This window comes from Lissotriton vulgaris, chromosome 12 (assembly GCF_964263255.1).
Source record: "Lissotriton vulgaris chromosome 12, aLisVul1.2, whole genome shotgun sequence".
Taxonomy (NCBI): domain Eukaryota; kingdom Metazoa; phylum Chordata; class Amphibia; order Caudata; family Salamandridae; genus Lissotriton; species Lissotriton vulgaris.
The window spans coordinates 81,417,678-81,437,409 of record NC_141700.1 but is presented as its reverse complement, the minus strand read 5'-3'; the positions used below and the strand labels follow the sequence as shown (position 1 = coordinate 81,437,409).

The following is a 19,732-nucleotide window of genomic DNA, read 5'->3' as shown; positions in this document are numbered from 1 at the left end:
GGCTTTAAGGATTCATGTGAATCACCCACGTGACATCTGATTCACGCATTTAAAGGCGGTCTCGTAATAAGACAGGTGATACTATCCCTAACGGCAGCGGGACGCCAGCAGCTATCTTTTGCAGCGCCGTGGACCCTCTGTATGCAGTCTCTAACATTCTCCAACGGTAAGGAAGGCTATAGGAACTTTGTAAGCCGTTCTGTTAACTGTTTTAGTCGCCTTAACTTTGGCATATCATGCAGTTTCATTCTTGAATACTGTGGATTATGTCTTTTGATTTAGAAACTCGCCGAGTGTGATATAGACACGAAGGTGAAACAGAGACAGGCGATTCATATCCGGGACTAAAAGAAACTGGTTCTTCCCGATACGAGTAATTTTGGCTCGGTTGTCCGCTGTGAAAATAATAATCACACCTATATGCAAGTCAAGCCTACCTTTTAATTATTAAGACTTGTACAATTTTGTGAGTCCTTTCTGCAATAACATAGGCATAGTTACAAACAATGTAGCTCATGTTTCGCCTTTCTCTCCTTTCTTTCATGACCGCACCTTAACGGCAGTACAGAAATCAGACGTGAGACAGAGAATGTTATGTTTTTAATTTTAATACTACAATGCTACGGATTTCCTAACGTTATCATTAGGTAAGCGTTTGTTTTAAGAGAAGCCGTAATTTAGAAGAGAAACGAAGGGTAATCTTAATAAATTAGACAAATACCAGTCTCTTATCTTTAATGGTTTAGATCCAAAAGCAAAGAGTGTGACAATCTGTTTTTAATTGAATAATCTTGAAATTCAGCCGGACTATATACGTACAATTAAAACGTGCGATGCAGATATTAAGCTCCTCTTTAAACGCATTCATTTTTCTGCCATTTATGGAAGTCCTTCAATTTACAAGAGGTTCGTCTAATGCATTCATAAATGGGTTGTCTGGGACGTTTATTTATTTGGCACCATCTATGAACATCGTCCATGAGGACATAAACACACAATTATCTAGGGGTTTATCTTTGTCTGTAAATTAGATTTAAAGCGAAAGTTGATAATACAATATACCGTTAACTCTCAATATAGTCCTCTAGTTTATAAAACTGTATCATATTCTAAACTACAAACGTGGTTCTCTGGTCCCCATATGTGATGATTAAGACTATCTAGTTTTAATAAATAATCAATAACATTTTCGTTTGGGTAAACACTGTACTGTGTTAGCCATTCAGATGATCGGGTTGTATTGTAGCATTGTATTTTCACTAAGTACGTTGTCTAATATATATCCTCTTCTACCCGCAGTCATTAAATGGCATATTCCCTTCATCACTGGAGTATGATTTGTTAAGGAAACATGAGTTCATTATAGCCATTGTGTCGAAACTTTAAATAGTAAGTATGCCCTCCTCGTACTACATGATTGCAGATGGCCATATCTAGGACTCACTAGGCAATATCTATGACTCACTAAGTAGTTATCAATAATTAGTGATTGAATGACCTTGGCTTTTCTCCAAGTCTACATAACTGCCCAATACCATCTATCCTTGGGATGGGGATTTTTCTGCTGGTTTCCTATTCATTTTAGTTTAGTTACCTAGCAACTGCTCAAATATATAAACATTCGTTTTGTACCTTGTTTAGCAATTATTATATTGCTACAGCAAGTAGGGAAGGTGTGTTGTTTAGGAATCTGCTTTGAATTTGTTGAAAAATTTGTTTTAATTTACTTGAATTGGTTAAATTAATTATGCTTTATATGATATGTTAGTGAAAGACAACTTTTTAACTCATGTAATTGATTGTATTTTTGTATTCTTTTTATTGTATATTTCAGATATAATCTGTGGCTCCTGAAGAAGGCTTTTCTTGAAACGCCGAAACGCGCGTCAAAAGTATTGATTGCCACTTCACGTTTCTTTTAAATATTATGTGATTATATTTTAGTAAAATTATATAATCTGTTTTTTGTTTTTGCCAATTTTTATGTAATATTGATGTATGTGATGTATGGTTTTAATATGAACACTTATTAAATGGAAGAGTTTTTGTATCCCAAAAAATTTGCAGTTTCCTTTATGCAATTACCCTTCCCTTCTGCTTGCTAGGATTGTGCTACGATATACACACAGTAGTAAAGGTTTACAGTCAGGAAAACGTGGTGTAGCGGTTTGCGAAAGCAATGAATGTAGTGTGTACTCTGTGTTTGCAGATCAAGCACCATATTCCAGTTTCAACACCTGTGGGAAAATAGTCTACATTTGGGAAAAATTACAACATACAAGAGTGTTTCCTTCAGGTGAGAAAGTTATGCACCCGGGAAAAATGCTGCATCAAGGGAAAACATCCAACCAGACGAATAGCCTCTCTTCTAGGATCTATTATATTCAGTATCTACATTGTCAATGATGGAAGGTTGACCATGAGAACAGTTGGGAAAACAAATTGACGTTAACCTCTGCAGAAAAACATTCCCTACCATGTTGATGTAAGAAGACGTACTTACGAAAGGGAGTTCCCTTTCAAAAGAAGCTATTAATTCAGAGCATAGTAAGAGATGCCTTCCTACTAGGATGGGGAGCTCATAACGTTCAACGGTATAGAGCAAGTGGACTCTTTAAGATGCATTGTACCCCATAAACTGGAACTGAAAATGGTCCACTTGCCCTCAAGGCTTTTCAACCATCCCTGAAAAAGAGATCGACAATTCAAATTCAGACAGACAATACTAACACCACCCCTACCCACCACGCACTATATGAACAGTCAAGGAGGTACCAGGTCTAGACCAGTTTCCGTGGAAGCAAAGATTATGTAGCACGGAGCCTTGATCAGAGAAGAACAAGTTACTTACCTTCGGTAATGCTTTTTCTGGTAGATACAGTATCTGCCTGTGGATTCCTTACCTTGTAACTTTTGTTACAAGGTGAGGAATCCACAAAGCAGACGTATCTATCAGAACTAACACTACGAGTTGCACATTACAGGGACGAAGAATCTACAAGCAGACTCTCACGCCCTTATTCACAGTGAATCCACAAAGGGGTCCTAGGCAAAGACTTAAATAGCATTTTCGAAGACTGTTGAACGCCTTCTGTAGACCTCTTCAAAATGACATAATACAAAAAACAAATAAAGCCGAAACTTCGCGTCCAGTGTCCCTGAACAAGGGTTTCTAATGAATGTCCTTTTGACCAATTATTCAAGTCCACTTCTGTATTCATTTCCACACATTTAGCTAGATCCCTCAGAAATACTAAGGTCCCACAGAGATAGCCAGCAAAATAATACTAATAGTGCAAGAAAGACTCTGGCAGTGATGGTACCCCGACCTGCTCCTTATTGTCATGAACTCATATATGAGACTTCTGTGCAAGCCAGACCTACTGACCAGGTTTCAGGGACAAATTCAAGACTAGAATTTAACAACATTGGATTTGAATGAATTGCTCAGAAGTAAGACAGTATTGTCATTTGAAATTTCCACCAGTCTGTATGGATTGAAGAAAGTGAGAAACGTCCCTCACCAAGACTGTTATTCATTAAAATGGACAGGATTCTGCATTTAGTCCCGGGATGCTGTGCACAATCTAATAACCTGCCAGGAGGATATTAAGTAGCCCCATCTGCTTTATTCAGCCCTAGCCAAGATACAATTCATAACAAAAGTAATTAATCTGGGCACTTTACAGCTCATAGAAAAAAAATGGGTCAGGGAAAGCCCAGCTGGGACACTCACCAAACCAAAACGAACCATCATGAATCACATATCTAGTCAAAGGAATTACTACAAAGCTCAACATCAAGAATTGAAAAATAAAAACCGGGGGGGGGGGGGGGCTGTATGGGGAACCTACCTCTAGTTTGTCCCCCTCATTCCTTGGTGACAAATCTGTTTTCCCTCCAAATTTCTCCTTTGCTCTGTGCTTATACCTGTGTGCTAAAACAGTGCACCCCCAGCCACCATTTTGTGTTCATAAGCCATCCTATACATCTATCAATATATCATCTACATCCGCTCTCTCATTTATCCCAAACTCCATACCACTACTTTGATCGCCAAAATAACCCTTTCTAGACTCTGTCCTGCTCTACCCCTCCTTGCATCATGACACCTCTTTTTACTACACCGATCCCCTAAAACAAATCTTTCGAAACTCTCCCCTCTGACTCCATCCCTCCAAAACTCCTTTTTACTCATGCAAAAGCCTCTTCCCACCTAAAAAAAATAATAAAAAAATCCTTCTTTCTTTTATCCCTCCACTATCCTTTTCAATCAAAATTAACAGACTAACATGTTCACTTCCCAAATTCCATATTCCACTATACTAATATACTGCCCAAATAACTGAATAACGTATCTACTACTCAAATTACTTCATATTTATACTATACTAATTTTCAACACTAATCCTTTAGTGCTACTCGGCAGAAAAACGCTTCAACACCCATCAGGGGTAACAAGTGCTACATGAATGCATATCTTTCTTCCCCTTTTATCCCTCCGCTATCCTTCTCACTCCAAGTAACAGACTAATATTCAGCACTGAAATTACCTCATATTTCACCATATTAATTCACCACTAATCTTTTATAGGCTTCCTGAATAGCGTGCATCAACAAGCGAGCGATAAATAAATACAAACCTTTGTCCTCCTCTATCCTTCTGCTATAATTCCAAATCGAAATAACTGACTAACCTATCCACCACTTAAAATGTACTTGCATGTTTCACTATACTAATTCAACACTAATCCTCTATGGGTCCCGGAGTAGCGTGCTCCCCGCCGAAAAAGCGCATTGACGCCTCGTCAGGGGTAGTAAGCGCTATATAAATGCAATTACAATACAATAAAATACTTGGGCAAAAATAAAGACTAAGATGTACTTTCGGAATACATTTCTTGACATCTGGATAGTGATGAGGGTGCCATTTTTCTCCATTCTTTATTAAGAATGTTCTTTCAGTCCGGTGTTGTTGGATATTATGTCCAGAAAGTGGTGAAGTCAAGCCAGGACTACTGGTTGTACCACTCCAAAATAGGTAGGACATTATTAGTCTTAACTGGTTTTCAACTTCTTTTTAAACACATTCACTGTCGGCTCTCTCCGACTGTGCAAAGTGAGGATGAATTCCCAGGAGATTAGTGGCTTGGTCGTAAACACAGTATCTGGCATTGGTTGCAAGACAAGGTTTCCTCTTCCTTTACCCCTCTAGTGCAGTCTTTTAATAATTAGAAAGAATGTAGCATGTGTTAAATTACAGATATACTTGCATCCAACAGGCACTCCTAAATCAGCAAGGCCCTCTTTTTTTAAGTTTCTCCATAATCACAACAGAAATATTAAATTCCTATATCAGGAGATTGAACTTAGCAGAGACCAGTTTTAATAAAGAATGTAATTTTACATATCATGAGTGAGGAGAAAAAGGGAAGGAAAGAAAACTAGAAGTGTATCGTCTTTCCCTGTAGCAGACTACTGGAATCAGAAAGCTTAATAAAATCCTGAAAAATGTAAAGTTCCACCAGAGGATAATCTGAACTAGACATGAGGTAGATGATCTCCGATACAGAGGTCCCTATAAAGAGTAGAGCTCAAACCGTACACAACAAATTTGTTGCAGTGTAGGCCTAGGAGGGGATGGGCGGATGGTGACCTACAAAACATGGGTGTTTTCTACTACTTTACAAATACATTTTTAGCAATACTTCCTTGATCAACGATAGGGAATAAATGAAGCATCCATTCAAGGATCCAATTCTGAAGAACTTGTGAAGTTACCCTGGAGTGCTGCCCCCAGAGATGCTAACTTTTTTGCCATGGCACCACTGACTGATGTTACTGCAAATGAGAGCCCTGTGCTCTGGGGTGAATTGTTTCTTAAAATTAAAGTGTTATGATTTGAAACTATTGCTTACTAAGGGTCCCATAGCAGACTGCAAAATATCAGACATTTTGGCGATCAGAGGTCTGCAAGACATTTTTGGGATGTAGGAACATCGATCTCGCTAAAGGAGTGTGAAAGGCCTCATTGTCAGTGAAATTGCTACCCCACCCTCGCAGCTCCACCACTAAGTGAGGTCTGCCCCCGCACTCTTGAGTGTTGGTGATCGAGGCCCTCCTCCACCCGCAGGTTTCCCGGCGCCTCATCTCTGGTGGTCCAGGACCCCCGTCTCCTTCCTCTCGCTCCAATCTTTCACTCGTTTTTCTACCCTCTTCTTTGTCACCTTCCTACACTTTACTGCATCTCCGCTCTTTATTGCGGCCTTATTTCCCCCTTTCCTTTACTCCTTATTTCCTCCCTTTACCTTTCCCCGCAGAAGCTGCCCCCGCTGCCCCTCCGCCCAGCGTGACTGACACAATCCAGCTCCGCTCCCCGCTCCCAGCTGTCCAGCCCTCTTCGATCCCTACTTAATGGCGGCCAAGCCGCTGGCGTGCCAAAGGCAAACCAGTCTGCGCCCGTCCGCGACCAGCGGAAGGAACTCTGGACCTCCGCACCACAAACGCTATGACCCAACGGCACTCCACGTTCTCAACCCAAGCAGCAACAACAACTGCAAGCTAGCATCACCAGCCGACACCCAAGGAACCTTCAGCTGTTACCGCTGGCGGCACACCTGCAGCACAGCCAAGAACTCAGATCCAGTACAACCCGCCCACAAGAACACAACCAAACTGAAGACCCTGCAATGCATCCTCCTCAATGTCCAACTTCCACCTAGACAACCAACTGGACCCCAGCACCACATCACTCCTGGACAACCTCTACAACATTGGACTCAGCCAGACAGTGACAGAACCCACACACTCAGCGGGACAAACCCTCGACCCCCTCTTCACAACAGAAAACTCCATCAACTTCAGCCACACCACCAAACTCCCATGGACTGACCATCGATGCGTCCACTTCACCTTCAGAACACCCACCATCCACAGACACCAGCACCTGCTCCCACAAAGAAACTGGACCAGAATCACAGACTACCATCGAACCTCATCACTCAGCAACTCCACCCCAACCATCGCGGAAAACGACAGCCCCAACACCGCAGCCCGAGCCCTGCACAGATGGATCTCCGATAGCGCCAACACCAAAGCCCCTCCCCTCCTCAAGAAAAACAACAACACACACGCCAAGAAAGCTAGATGGTTTACCACCGAACTTCGAGAGTCCAGATGCACTTGCCGCCGCCTCGAGAAGGCCTGGAGGAACACCAAATCCACAGAAGCCCACAACAACTTCAGGGCCGCCACCAACGCCCTCCACCAACTCATCAGACAAGCATTTACAATGCAATGGTTTCGCCTTTGGAAAAGTTAGAGCTATTGGCATTGTAAATGACAACATTTTTATTTATGTGTTGGTTTTGAAAGCAGATAAATAAATGGCATTTTCATTTACAATGCCAATAGCTTAATCTCTCGCAAATGCGAGACCTATTGCATTTCCACTGTTCAAGTTATGGGGGTACAACACAGCCCAAGTGACGCGGGGCGCCTGCGCGGGCCATTACTCTGCAGCTAGAACAGCTCAAAGGATGCACATGGCCTCATCTGCCCTCCATGCTTATTAACGTGTTATTTGTCAAAGGTTTGTTTCTATGCTGGGGGCAGAGGTTAGAGAGGTAACTGGTGCCTGTGCTTATTTTATTGCCCCAGTGGCTCTCGGCTGTGCAGCAGGTCAGTACAGGCTGCGGCCAGCGCCTGAGCTGGTAACATAGCGCTACATTTAGATTGTGAGCTGCGAAAGTGAAACATTATGCAAATTTCCTAATGAACGGCTGATTTTCCTGTTTTGAAGAAAAAAAACAGTATTGCACTTTAGAGTGACAGTCTACCATATAAATAGTTATATGCAAACTGAAATACATAGATTTGTGGCGGCCTTGCTTAGTTCCCGGAACTGTTTTTTAGATCCTTGTGCGCTTTAAGAGTACCCAGGTTTTCCGCTTTAAAAGGGTTTGTTCACGTGTGTTTTAAATGGATGTACACATTGGTTTTTAACCAGTTACGGCATTATGAAACATTGTGCTTTGTTTTTCTCTTGCAGTGCGGGTTATTTAAACGAGAATGCCGCTGCACTTCCATTGATTGAACTCGTAGCATGCCTCGAATGACCCATTTTCGACTCTCCGGGTTTTGTCATAGAGAGCCACCGTGTCACCAGGCTCTCTGTCAGGCCGCAAGCAAGCTTTCTAGAGAATGATGGACGGGTGGGAGATCCGACTAGGCTGTGGGCAGAGGGTGTGTTGTTTCAGACCCGCCTGACCGTGGGATGAAAGAAATAGAAACGAGAGCGGACAGCTGGAGGGGGGACGGGCACGGCCTCATCTGCCCTCCTTGCTTATTAACGTGTTATTTGTCAAAGGTTTGTTTCTATGCTGGGGGCAGAGGTGAGAGAGGTAACTGCTGCCTGTTGGACCCGGCCCATTAGGCAGGTTCACCCCTAGACTTTTTGCGTTTTCCTAGCCTATTTATGGAACCTGGTATTTGTGATTTTAGGCCTCTGCGCACTTTTTCACTGTGGTACAGTGTAAAGTGCTTGAGCTCTCTGTGGATGAATGGTGAGTGACCTGCCCTCCCATAGGAATGAATGGGGAATATGTATGCCCATGGTAGTTCCTGATGCGTGGGGAGTGCAGGGGCGAGTTTGGTATGAGAGAACTCGTGAGAATGAATGCCGCAAAATGATGTATGCGACATGGCTGTGTCTAGTCTAGAAGTCCTACTTTTGGAAGTTGGCATCTTTGTGCAAGTTGGTGCTAGCGTGTGATTGGCTGGTGAGCCTGGCCCAGGGTGCATGGGCCTGCTTGTGGATTGACTGTCTGGTTTGAGGATGACAGGGGCTGGAGAGCCCAGGAGGTTGTCTGAAGTCAGCCCATGGATGAAAGGCAGCATCTGCTGCCAGGGAAGTGGGAGGAGATGGCACCTGATAGTGAAGGGCTGTTCCTGTGTAACTACAAAGCTGGCTCCACCTCCCGCTGGGCGACTGACACCTCTGTCCCTGATACTGAAGGGGACTTCCCTCTAAACCAGTCCAGCTGGTTCTCACACTGCCTGCTTCAAAGGGCTTCAAAGAACTTCAAAGGTTTTGCACTGTATAAAAAGGGGTTGTATCCCCTTCCAAATTGTTCTTGTTTTCAACTTGAATCTGCCAGGGGCTGCTGCTGCTTGAGCTAAGGGGAATCCCTGGCTCTGCCCAGCCCCTGGGCACCTGATGGACTTTCCTGGACTTCTGGGGGACCCCTCTGCCTTGCCTAGGCTGAGGGGGGGACTTTACTTTGCCCCCTTGGAATCTCTGGATCTTTAGCAGCATGGAGAAGCTGCATTTTCCTGTAGAAAGCGCTTGATTTACCTTCTAGCGCTTGGGAGCGCTGCTTTTCCTGTCCTAAGCACCTGGGAGTGCTTTCTGCTGTTATAGCGCGTGGGAGCGCTTTATTTTTGACTTTCTGGCAGAGCGCTGTGATTATCCCGTGTGGGAAGCGCTCCTGCCCTTTGTGTGGCCTCGAGTGCTTCGTGGGCACTTTATTTTATAATCACGGGCATTCTCCTGTTCAGGGGTCCTTTGCGAGTGCCTACCTCGCTTAACTAATTTATATTACTTTTGAGGGTGCCCAGCCCTCGATTTGCCCCCGTAATCACCGCCGCGGCCGAGCCGCGCACAGGAAGTCAGGCAGCGTTTCGCCTGACCATAGGCGGGACTTCCGGGTTGCAGATAAAGTCCCGCCACATTGCCGCGCTGGGATTGGCCGCCGGGCCCGAGAAGAGGAGAAGCTGCGTGGCCGCTGCTGGGGGCTCCCGGGTGTCGAGGGAGCCCTGGCGAGGGAGAGGAAGGCCAGCGCGAGGCTCCCCGAATGGAGGGAGAGCCTCGAGTGCAGAGAGCAGCTGAGCTTGCAGGCGGGACTCCGTGATGGAAGAGGAGCCCCGCGCTGCACAGAAGAAGAAGCCCCGCCCGAGGCCCGGTAAGTTAAGGGCTGGGCCGGGTGTGCCGGTGAGGCAGTGTTGGTGCTCGGGCGGCCCCGGTTGGCAGTGGGTCGCCCCAACGTTTCGCCAGAGCCTTGAGGCTCCAACGAAGGGGGCATTGTTGATGTTGAGCCCTGAGAGAGGCTCGTGGGGGCATTTTTGGTCTGTTTAGAGCCCGAGGGGCTCCCTGCCGCATTTTCTTGTGACCGAGTCCCCCGTGAGGGACTCCAACGACCCCCGCAGCCTGAGAGAGCCTGTGTGGCTCAGAGGGGCCATGTCTTGACCAGAGCCTGTGTGGCTCCAACGTTTGACCATATGTGTTGGCCAGAGCCTGTGTGGCTCCAACGTGCGCAGTGTTGGCTTCAGAGCCTGTGTGGCTTAGCTGGCGCCGTTTTGTTGATTCTCCAGGTGCCCAGCACTTAGTGGGCACCTGCCACGTTTAGGCTTTTTTTGTACTTTGGACTGGCGCTGCATGGCAGCGCGCCCTGACTTTGGACCCAGGGCATCCGTGCCCCAACAAGGCCAGTTGGCCTAGGGACTGCCACAGGTAGTGGCTTATGTAGGGTTGGCGCAATGTGATTTCTATGTTTTTAAATAGTAATTGCCTACTGTGTGTTTTTGCGCTATTGATTTATTAGGCACCTCTGAATGTTTATGCATTATGTGTCTTCCTTTCCATGCGCTGCACCTCTGAATGTTTAGTCATCATGTGTCTTCTTGCGCTGCACCCCTGAATGTATTTTATTGCATCATGTGCCCTATTCCTAACACCTCTGAATGTGTTACCGCATCATGTGTCTTCCTTTCCATGCGCTGCACCTCTGAATGGTTAGTCATCATGTGTCTTCTTGCGCTGCACCCCTGAATGTAGTTTATTGCATCATGTGCTCTATTCTTACTCCTCTGAATGTAGGTTATTGCATCATGGGTAATGTGTCCTTTTCCTAGACCCCTAAATGCTGAGTGATACTTAGGTGGTTGTCTTTTCTACTCCTCTGAATGTAGGTTTATTGCATCATGAGTAATGTATTCTTTCTTAGACCCCTAATGCTGTGTGATACTTAGGTGGTTCTTCTTTCTTAGTACAGGTGGTCCTAGTAAGGTCCTGGTTCCTGTTACCAGTGGTTACTGGTTGTTATCTTTGTGATTACCATTTTATGTTTTATTATTTCTTATTCTAGAAGTGCTATATCTGACTATGACAGTGGCCCTTGTGGCCCTGTCTTGTGTACATAATCCCTGTGAATATTGCCCGTGCCAGTTGGCACCATGTATATGTGTGATTTTATCTGATGTGGTTTTACAATACAAAAGTTATTTTTATAATAACCTTGTGTGGAGTCTCTTCTGTGGTGTGCCTAGTATGTTGTTGCTGTTGTGCGCTGGCGCAAATGCTTTACACATTGCCTCCGAGTTTAGCCTTACTGCTTGAGCCAAGCTACCAAGGGGGTGAGCAGAGGTTATCTTGGCGTGTGACTTCCTTGCCCTGACTAGAATGGTGGTTTCTGCCTGGCTTTGGCGTCAGCCTTAGCCTACCAGAAATAGCCAGTTCTAACACTGCCTGTGCTTATTTTATTGCCCCAGTGGTTCTCGGCTGTGCAGCAGGTCAGTACAGGCTGCGGCCAGCGCCTGAGCTGTTAACATAGCGCTACATTTAGATTGTGAGCTGCGAAAGTGAAACATTATGCTAATTTCCTAATGAACGGCTGATTTTCCCCTTTTGAAAGAAAAAAACCAGTATTGCACTTTAGAGTGACAGTCTACCATATAAATAGTGATATGCAAACTGAAATACATAGATTTGTAGCGGCCTTGCTTAGTTCCCGGAACTGTTTTTTAGATCCTTGTGTGCTTTAAGAGTACCAAGGTTTTCTACTTTAAAAGGGTTTGTTCACGTGTGTTTTAAATGGATGTACACATTGGTTTTAACCAGTTACGGCATTATGAAACGGTGTGCTTTGTTTTTCTCTTGCAGTGCGGGTTATTTAAACGAGAATGCCGCTGCACTTCCATTGATTGAACTCGTAGCATGCCTCGAATGACCCGTTTTCGTCTCTCCGGGTTTTATCGTAGAGCGCCACCATGTCACCAGGCTCTCTGTCAGGCCGCAAGCAAGCTTTCTAGAGAATGATGGACGGATGGGAGATCCGACTAGGCTGTGGGCAGAGGGGGTGTTGTTTTGGACCCGCCTGACCGTGGGATGAAAGAAATAGAAACGAGAGCGGACAGAGGGAGGGGGGACGGGCACATGGACAGCGGGAGGGGGACGGGCTCACGGACAGCGGGAGGGGGGACGGGCTCACGGACAGCGGGAGGGGGGGACGGGCACACGGACAGCGGGAGGGGGGGACGGGCACACGGACAGCGGGAGGGGGGGGACGGGCACACGGACAGCGGGAGGGGGGGACGGGCACACGGACAGCGGGAGGGGGGGACGGGCACACGGACAGCGGGGGGGGGGGACGGGAACGGGAGTAAAATATGCTGCTTACCTGCTAGCAACTCAATCCCGCAGCCCACCCCTGCAAGGCACACGTTGGAAATGAAACCAACATGCCGATACAAAAAAAAAAATAACATCCGCCTACTGCCGGAATGACGTCACAAAGGGGCTGGACGCCTCGGTCTTCCAATGGCTAGCCTCCATTTATGGAGCTAGCCAATGGAAGACTGAGGCGGGACAAAACCCACATACTGCAAAACAAAAGATTTCACCTGCGCGAAATGATGCTTGTGCAGCTTTCGACAGGCGAAACCTAAAAAACGAGGAAAAAAGCGATTGAAGAGAGATTCTCCACCCATGCACACAACAGCAAAGAACTCTTCAACTTCATCAAGGAGTTCGCCCAACCCACCAGCAAGTCCACCGACATCCCTCCCTCACAAGACCTCTACGACAAACTCAGCACCTTTTACCACCACAAAATCAAGAGCATCTACGACAACTTCGACGAACACAACAACCCCCGACCCCCTGAAGCCAGCGATCGACAACTGGACAGCCCTCACCACCGAAAACGCACTGAAGACGATGAAGTCAATCCACTACAGGGCCCCCACCGCTTTTTTAACAGAGCCGCTGACACCATCGCACCAATGCTCTGCTACACCATCAACCACTCCCTGGCAACCGCCTCTTTCCCTGAAGGCTGGAAACACGCCAAGATCAACCCCCTCCTGAAAATACCCTCAGCTGACCCCAGCGACCGTAAACTTTACAAACCCATCTCCCTGCTCCCGTTCCCAGTGATAAGTCCTTGAGAAAGCCATCAACAGCCAATTCGCCATATTCATCGAAGAGCACAACATCCTCGACTCCTCCCAATCCGGCTTCAGAAAAAAACTACAGTACGGAAACCACCCTCCTCACCGCAACAGACGACATCCGCACCCTGCTGGACAAAGGAGAAACAGCCACCCTCATCCTCCTCGATCTCTCAGCGGCGTTCGACAAAGTCTCTCACAGCCCCCTAATACGCAGACTCCACGACGCAGGGACCCAAGACAAAGCCCTCGACTGGATCCGCTACTTCCTCTCCGGCAGAACGCAGCAGGTCAGACTTCCCCATTTCCTCTCAGACCCTACCCCAACCACCTGAGGAGCCCCCCTCAGTCCTACACTCTTGAACCTCAGCATGGCTCCACTCGCCCTCATCGTCAGAACCTACAGACTCAACATTGTGTCATACGCAAACACCCAACTCATCCTCTCCCTATCCAATGGACCCAACACCGCCAGACACTACTTTCGAGAAGGTATGGAAGCAGTCGCCAAATGGATGAACAACAGCTGCCTACAACTAAACGCCAACAAAACGGAAGTACTCATCATGAGCCCAAACCCCGACGCCTGGAATAACACTGGGTGGCCCCCCGCCCTCGGTAGCCCGCTCACCCCCACAGACCACGCACGCAACCTGGGAATCATCCAGGACTCAGAGCTCAAAATGGACCGCCAGATCAACTCAGTCTTGTCCTGCTTCCATACCCTTCGCCTCCTACGTAAGACCTTCAAATGGATCCCCCTTGAACACAAAAAGACCGTCACTCACACCCTGGTCACCAGTAGACTGGACTACGGCAACTCACTCTATGCCGGAATAAACAAAAACCTCACCGGCAAACTACAGAACATCCAAAACGCCCCCTCAAGACTGGTCCTCAACCTGCCACATCTCCCAGAACCTGTGCACACTCCACTGTCTCCCCATCGAAGCTAGAGTCACCTTCAAGATGCTCACCCACGCTCATAAGGCCCTCCACGACACCGGACCAGCATACCCGAACAGCCGACTCAAATTCCACACACCCCAAAGGACCCTTCGATCAGCCCAGATCTCCTACGCCGAGGTCCCCCGCACCAGAAAGCCCAAATTAGGAGGCCGCTTCTTCTCCTTCCTCGCAGACAAAGCCTGGAACAACCTTCCGCTCTACCATCGCTCTCCATCTTTGCAAGAAACCTCAAAACCTGGCTCTTCGACAGACCCCCTCCTTGAAGGACTGGAACCTGCAAACCCCCTTCGAGCGCCGTGAGACCCTTCCGGGTGAGTATTCGCGCTTAACACTGGATTGATTGAAAAGTATTATTTTGCCATTCAAAATTAAGATCAATACTTTAATGTTTATAAAACATTAATTAAGATCATAATACTGAGAAGAGAATGGAATAAATAGGGGAGATGGGACACGGATGATGGCAACAGTTGATGTCTAAGCAAAAGAATATATTATAAAGGATTTACAAACCACAAATCTCAGTCCACAACCTCCTCATACATGCATCCACAAAGATACTTCAAAACCTGCAATATCTGTGTTTGTATGTTTGTGAAATCTGACTGGAATAAGAACAATTTAAGAAGTGAGGACTGCTTCTATCACCTCACAGAAGCTGAAGGAGTAGGTAATATATTTTTGCAAGCAATCAAAATATCATAGACATGATTTGCAGATGTAACCACCACAAATAAAGCCACATCAGCGTATGCTTTATACTGTACACGGTGTGGCCCATTCTGTGATTATATTTACCATCCAAATGGTATCCTCTAGCTAAGGATTAATTTAGGCCAACTCACTTAAATTCTTTAATTCCTATGTGTGAGTGAAGATCATAATGAATCGAATAGACAATAAAGTACATTGCACCAAGTAGTACATCTTCATTATACTGGTTGTTTTGAGGCCCTATGTTTGAGCTCAAAATTAGTCTCAAATCCATGCACATGTGGAGCCTGAGGACATTTCAGAGTATGGAAGAGTAATGGGACCTCTATGATGCGGATACTGAAGGCAAAAGTTATCAGTGCAGTCAGTGATGTCCTGAAGTGTGGTCAATGAAAGACACAAATAAGATAAAGGTCTCTAACCTGCCTCGAAGACTCTTGTTAAAGGAAATGAAGGACCCGTCATTCTATACGGGAAGCCATTTTGGTTCCTTTGAAAAAAGGGGAGAGCATAAAGTCACCATCTGGTGTTCCTTGATAGGTCATTGTAGTAGACAAAGGATGAAAGAATGACAATGAGTCATATGTAAAACTGAGTAGTCCAGTTGAAAGGCAAAATCACCTACTTTCACAAAAAGTTTGTGCCTGGGCGATGACAACAAAAAAGTAGTGACTTACATAAGTGGAAAACCAGTCAAACAAAGCGCTGCATTAAAATCCTACATGGTTTGCGTTTCATTACGGTAAGAAGAAAAACAAATGCTCTCACAAATACTTGTGAATTTTGGAAATCTGACATAGTTTGTATAGGAAAACATATCTGCGTTCTAGTACCAGCAACTTTTACACCAAATATTTAAAATATTAGAGTGCACAAATGGCAGGAGAAGGTGGCCTTATTTTTGTTGTCAGGTAGACAACTAACAACTAGTCCCCCAGGTAACGTTTTGTTTATTACATTCATAGATTTACTCGGTTACTGCAGGCTACGAAAGTGCTCTGAAGGGAAAGCTAGATGGAAACTTCCATGAACTTGAGCATCTCCAGTTTACCAATATTGCAGAGGAAAGAATGGGGATTTTTTATGTAAGATTTGGGGTATTAACAACCAATTGTGCAAGGTATTGGGGAATAGCAAAATCACTTTTTTGAGGATTTGGTTAAGTCTTGGCTGATCAACAGTAGCAACTAACTAATAAGTAGGTACAGAACTGGATCCAGGTTCCTCAGAAAGCAAATGTTTATGCAGTGCTGGGCAATTTAAGTTTTTTTTTTTTTAAGTGAACTGGCCACCTGACGTGTACTTTCTAATGTAGGCCTAAAGGGTAACCATGAGCGTCAAAGGAAGGCCCTGGAACATCCAAAACCTGGGATTACTGCAATTTTTTTAATTCACATTTTCATTGGTTACTGAACGGGGTAAAAAGTGAGGCTTAAATATAAAACAAAATAAAAAGGTCTGTCTTGCAACTCAGTATTGAAGCCTGCAAAACCTGAAATGTCAAGACTGTCAAGTGCAATGCTCCCTAACTGTTAAAATTGAGTATCAAGTTGATAGCAGTTCAGAAGAAATAGTGAATGACATGAGTGCACACAAGGCAATTCAAGGATACCAAAATTATGTATTAAACAGTAAAAGTAGCAGCCACTTGTCCGCCCAAAATCTGACCGGCGTATAATACATATAGCAACAACCAAGAGCCAGACAGCTAGGGAAACAAAATTATAGGATTAAAATGTATAGAAGCAAAATCTCAAACTAATAACTAAACATGAGACAGGGGGAATTTACTGAGGAAAGTGTACAAAAAATACACCGGCCTTCATCGTCAGAAACCCCATTTTTAGCATCAATGTGGTCCAGAAATATGGACACAAAAGCATAAACATACCCGCTTACAAACATACAGACATTTACAAACCAATAACCCTGCTACACTTGCTTTGTGAGTTTTATAAAAAAATCATATTTTATCAAATATGACACAAACTCTGGTCTATTTGTCGTGTAAATACTTTTACTTTTTTCGAGTTGTTCTTTTGAAAAAGAAAATAGTTCCTAGTCTCATTTTTACCATGCTGGACCTGAACGTTAGTGTAAAAACTCTTAGCATCAAGTTTCACCTGGGGCTGATACACTGCAGGAAGTAGTTTGTCGCAGAAGGACTGTCAACTGCTGTCTGTCCATCCGATGAGCCTTCACTTACATCTCCTAGCTGAAAACAACACAGATTTTACAACATTACGCACAAGTAGAAAACTGATCTCCAGCCAACAAAGACGATCCTGACCTTAGTGATGGCACTGCGGGAAAAGAAAATTCAGGCTCCAAGCTAATTTTTGCTCTTACGTGTACAATTACCTTGCATGACCACAGTGTCAAATAGTGAATTGGGATCGTCGATGGAATCTGCGATTTTTAAACAGAACTTCAGTATAGGGTAGACCAAATTTACTGGTAAGTGGATTCTGTCGTGGCAAGACCACAGCAGCTCGGTTTCACCCAGCCAAATAGTTCTTGCTTTCATTAGTTATTACTATTGGAAAAAATAGTAGTACCTATTTTGAGTACTTCACTTATGAAGAAATAAAGCTTTGCTTTTGCATGCTATCTTTGCATACTGATGAAAAATATCAATTTAATCGTAAAATGTTACCTTCACTAACAACATTCCATCTCTGAGAGAGTAAAAAGACTAATACTGGCAATACAATAGAACATAAAATCACATGCTGTGAAACTTTAAACACCCTAGTGCGCTTATTCCTCCAGGGTCCCACGTCAAAGCACAAGCTTCGGAAGCTAGCAGAGGAAAATGCTTAGCAGTGGAGTACAGTGCAATCTTAAATTCTAAAATCCATGGGCTGTGGCTCTAGGTAAAAGAGGTGTTGGATTTTAGGCTCTAAATGTGCTGGGGAGGGTTGACGTGACAGACAGTATGGCAAGGGAGGTATTGGTATTGTGGGAGGGATATTGGGTCGCATGCTGATAATGAATATCATCTGCTAGGAGAGGGCATTTCATGTTTCGGCAGATGAGGATCAGAAGCATGATACGAAAAAGCAACAGTTATCAGAAACTTGCTTAGAAAAGAAGGATATGACCATATTTGAGTACTATTTCAGGTACTTCATACCCCTTCACTAGAAAACCTTGTCTGGATTACAGTGCACTGGAAAATTACTCTCCCTTTACTGTATCACAAAACTTCTACTTGTATATCACTGGTCTGCATGTTTATTATTTTCTATACATCAATCCAGAAAAATGGGAGTAGTAGTTATTCACATGCAGTCTCCACAGGTGCTAAATGAGTTCCAATAGGATATCCAGCCACAGCAGGGATAATTAGCTTCAACTTAGATGTAAGTGAGGCAAAAGATGGCAATGTTTTGGAGCACTGAAAGCCCAGTCCAGGTCACACTAGGCTGGGCAACAGCTAATGCAAGGTCTTCAGCACCTGTTGAAAGATTCTTCTACTAACCCAGAAAACCACAGTTACTTAGAAGACTGATCTTCAATTGAAACAAGTGTGACCCCATTCTCTCTCTTTTACCTCCACCAACTGCAGCTGTAGCTAAAGAAATAAGCATTCAGTAAGAAGAGCGTAGAGTGACTAGTATTTTGCTGGAAGGTCCTCCATGCTCAAGACTCATTCTCTCTATCTTGCACACATCCTTTCCCCTTTGCTACTACCGCCATATACCATCTCTCTTGTCCGGAGTTCTATTTTATTTATAAAGTTTCATATAGCGCAAACTTGACCCAAGAGGGTATCAGAGCGCTTTACATTTAGGATCATTGCTTTACAAGTTACATCAGATACAAGAGCAAAGTAAGGTACAGTACACATAAACAATGTTTCAATAATTCGTAGGAGGGAGGGGAGGAAGGAGTAATAGCGGAGAGACGAGGAGAAACAATGCCCAATGTCCGGCTGTGTAGGTGACGGACAAGGGGGAAAACCAGGGCCAGACTCCTCATTAGCTGTCAAGCAGCTCCACCGGTCATCAGCCATGTTGCTCAGGTCTCAGCGTTCAGGAAAAAACAGTTTTTAGTTTATTTGATTTGCGAGGGTTATATAGCGCTATCTAGACCCGGAGGTATCAGAGCACATAACCAGGGGAACGTTGCATTAGAAGGTACATCAAAAGGATTATAAAGCGCTGGCTAGACCCGTAGGTATCAGAGCGCTATAGCAGAGGAACATTGCGTTACAATTTACATCAGTTACAATTGCGTAGTAAGGTACAGTAAACAAACAACGCGGTTGAGAGAATTTATAGGAAAGGAGGGGAGGAAGGAGCCATAGCAGGGAGACGAGGAAGAACTGCGTCCAATGTCAGGAGAGACAAATAGAGAGTGAAAGGGGAGAGGTGGAGTGAGAAAGGAAAGGACGAAGGGGAACATGGAAAAGATATAAAGGGAAAGTCAGCCCAAAGACGAGTGGGTAGGTGACGGCCAGGGAGATAATCCAAGGCCAGTCTTCTCTATAGCTCTCTACGAAGCTCCAACGGGCATGGGTCAGAAAAATGGAAGGAAAGGAGACAAGGAAAAGGCAGAACAGCAGAAATACGCAGTGGGGTGGGGGGGGGGGGGGTGGTTCGAGACAGGGAGAAGGGGAGAGACCGTGTACAATGTCCGGCCGGGAAACGTATTCTGATCAAGAATAAATCATGCACCCAGTAATCACACCCTCGCCAGTGATATTGAAAACAAAAACTTACCAAAAAAATCAGGGCAAACAGACCTCTTGCCACAATTAATCATGAATAAGAGGAAAAATCTTTTTTTCAGCATGGCAGAAATCTTTGGATTAAGT

At 44.9% G+C, this 19,732-nt stretch overlaps 1 protein-coding gene across 2 annotated transcripts in view; it reads right to left on the bottom strand.

Moving 5' to 3' along the window:
- Positions 1-19,732, bottom strand: part of RANBP3 (RAN binding protein 3) — a 387,515-nt gene that overhangs the window by 141,191 nt on the left and 226,592 nt on the right. For both annotated transcript variants that reach the window (XR_015302612.1, XM_086947244.1), the window contains exon 10: positions 17,034-17,125. Coding sequence is in view for 1 of the 2 variants with exons in the window: in XM_086947244.1 (XP_086803370.1) it covers positions 17,034-17,125 (92 nt within the window). In the remaining variant the exon portion in view is untranslated. The remainder of the gene's footprint in view (positions 1-17,033; positions 17,126-19,732) is intronic.